This window comes from Sinocyclocheilus anshuiensis, unplaced genomic scaffold, assembly GCF_001515605.1.
Source record: "Sinocyclocheilus anshuiensis isolate Anshui unplaced genomic scaffold, SAMN03320099.WGS_v1.1 scaffold1487, whole genome shotgun sequence".
Classification (NCBI taxonomy): domain Eukaryota; kingdom Metazoa; phylum Chordata; class Actinopteri; order Cypriniformes; family Cyprinidae; genus Sinocyclocheilus; species Sinocyclocheilus anshuiensis.
Window position 1 is genome coordinate 1 of NW_015555817.1, and position 2885 is coordinate 2885.

General features: G+C 34.9%; 1 protein-coding gene across 3 annotated transcripts in view; it reads left to right on the top strand.

Annotated features, from left to right (window-relative positions):
- The first annotated feature begins 6 nt into the window (after window positions 1-6).
- The window catches only part of LOC107675206 (brain mitochondrial carrier protein 1-like), a 15474-nt gene continuing 12595 nt past the window's right edge, over window positions 7-2885 (top strand). Inside the window, exons 1-3 of one of the 3 annotated variants that reach the window (XM_016469471.1) lie at window positions 7-131; window positions 705-803; window positions 1490-1628. In XM_016469471.1, coding sequence (XP_016324957.1) covers window positions 740-803; window positions 1490-1628 — 203 coding nt within the window. In that variant the 5' untranslated portion in view covers window positions 7-131; window positions 705-739. The remainder of the gene's footprint in view (window positions 132-704; window positions 804-1489; window positions 1629-2885) is intronic. The other 2 variants (XM_016469473.1, XM_016469472.1) reach the window with 2 other exon arrangements.

Genomic DNA, 2885 nt, shown 5'->3' on the forward strand with positions numbered 1-2885 from the left:
CATAAAACCAAAAGAAGAAGAAGAAGAAGAAGAAGAAGAAGAAGACTGCGAAAAGTACTGTAATCCTACATGTGGTCGAGACGATGGAGTCCAAAATAAAATAACAGGTGACTGAAGCACCAAGCCCTCAGGTATGTGAGCTCATGAGGCGATATTGACTAGAACGTCGTGATTACTCCGTTTTGTACTTTATAATGGTGAGAAGAGTTCTGCTCTACCTGGCTAACAGTTGCAAACCGTTAACGTTAGATGTCGGATACAGAACCAAGTACAGCGATCTTTCATGCTAAGTCTACAACATAGACACATCGTATTTATATTCGTGCGTTTGGTGGCTATACGCTACTGTTTTTAATTTTAAACGGTAACCTTAAAAGTTACATGTTACACGGTTTGATCAAAATAGGTGAGCCGCTACTTGCTGTCACTCAACCTCCTTGACGGCGGAAGTAGGTGGAGCATCAGATCATTTCGACTAATCGGCATCGCCGACAAAATGATTGACAGCGTGTACAACCAATAGGATTTCCGCAAATCTCATATGGCGCTTGCAATGAATCTTTAATGCGGTTCTTCTTATTCCGGTGCACATTTGTCTATGCGTCTGACAAGACTGGCTGGAACACAGACGGGTAGCGCTATGTTGTACAATGTGAGATTAAAACAGCTGATTTGCTCCTATGTTGGCTTTCTGCTGTTTTTAGTAGGACTCCATCAAGCCGAAGGGGCCGCAACAGAAATGGCAAACCTGAACTGGAAGCCTTTTGTCTATGGGGGAATGGCCTCAATTGTCGCAGAATTCGGTGAGTCTGTGCACCTGCTGTTTTTACATCATCATCATCTATTACAGATCTCTTTAGTCATTAATGGTTGCATAGAGCATGTCTTAACACATGTTAAGATCTCAAATGGAGTGCCATAATGCATACTAATATTTGAGAGAGAATATAGATTTTTTTTTTTTGCTTACATGTCCAATAACTGATATATTGAAACGTGTTTATACTTTTTGACACACTTAAAAGTAAATAATTATTAGGTGAGAACAATAAAATATATGCATTACAAGTATATTTTTATTATTAACATTATTATAATTATTATTTGTTAAGTCATTGTTATTACTATTTATTATTACTATTAGTTGCTGTATTGAAATATACTATCATATAGATTTTACAGTACTTTTACAGTATTTTCTTTAGAAGCACAATTACTTTTTTTGCCACGTTGAAGGGACTGTGAAATGAGCCTTGATTGTTAATGCAAGGGCACTCTTGTTCAAAAAACAAGAAAAACAACATTTCCCCACCACAGTGTACAATAAAACTGAAAGAGTCTGGGGTGGGACATTAGATGAAAGATAAGAGAGACAATAGACATTCACAACTGAAGCTGATAATAGATAAAGTACTAGTATGCATAATAAAGTATTTATAGATTTGATTATTAAATCACCCATTGATCATTTGATAATTAAATCTTGCAGGTACATTTCCCATTGATCTCACAAAAACACGGCTCCAGGTTCAAGGGCAGACGCACTGTATGGAGGTCCGATATCGGGGCATGTTCCACGCTTTGTTCAGGATTGGTCGTGAAGAAGGCATCCGGGCATTGTACTCTGGGTGAGTGCAGATTATTTGAGTATTCTGAGTGACAGCAAATGCTTAATTTGTGGTGGAGCATTTGTGTTCCCTTTTAAAGGCATATTTGCAACCCATGCAGTGGTTTAAGGGGTTTAAATACAGCTGATAGCTGTAATAAACTCTAAATATAGATGATATTTAATTCACATGGTCTGCACGGGTCTGTAGAGGAGCTGAGTCAAGTGAAACAGGCCCACTGCTTTGGCATGAGCAGACTGCAGTCGTTCGAGTTTAGCTTAGTCGTGTTGTCTATGTGTCACTGAGCATTTTGTTTTTCAAACCATCATCTCACATATTAATGTGCTGTTTTTCTTTTTTTTTTCTGGCCAGAAGCTTACAGTTTCTGTCGTTTCCTATAATTTTCTTTTAAAACACTTTTAGGTCTTTGCATTCATTATTATTAATAGAAATTTTGTTAGCATTTAAACTTTTTTTCTAGTGCTGTCAAACGATTAATCGCTATTAATCGCATCCAAAATAAAGGTTTTGGTTTACATAATATATGTGTGTGTGCTGTGTATATTTATTATGTCTATATAAATACACACACATACATAGGGCTGCACAATCAATCGAATTTCTAATCGCGATTACAATTATGGATGCCACAATTACGTAATCGTTCAAAGCGGCAATTAATCGTTCAAAGTCCACTTATGTTATTCTGAGTGCTTAAGATGTGTTTTTTTATTTCTACAGGTCATCTTAAGGGTTTTTCCATTGTTTTAATTTAATGTTAGTATAACATTATAATACCATGCATATTTTTACTTTTTTATTATTATTTAAAGAGGTCATATGATGCTTTTTTGAAGATCATTATTTTGTGTATTTGGTGTAACAGAATATGTTGACATGCTTTAATGTTCAAAAAACACATTATTATATAAATACACACACATACATAGGGCTGCACAATCAATCGAATTTCTAATCGCGATTACAATTATGGATGCCACAATTACGTAATCGTTCAAAGCGGCAATTAATCGTTCAAAGTCCACTTATGTTATTCTGAGTGCTTAAGATGTGTTTTTTTATTTCTACAGGTCATCTTAAGGGTTTTTCCATTGTTTTAATTTAATGTTAGTATAACATTATAATACCATGCATATTTTTACTTTTTTATTATTATTTAAAGAGGTCATATGATGCTTTTTTGAAGATCATTATTTTGTGTATTTGGTGTAACAGAATATGTTGACATGCTTTAATGTTCAAAAAACACATTATTTT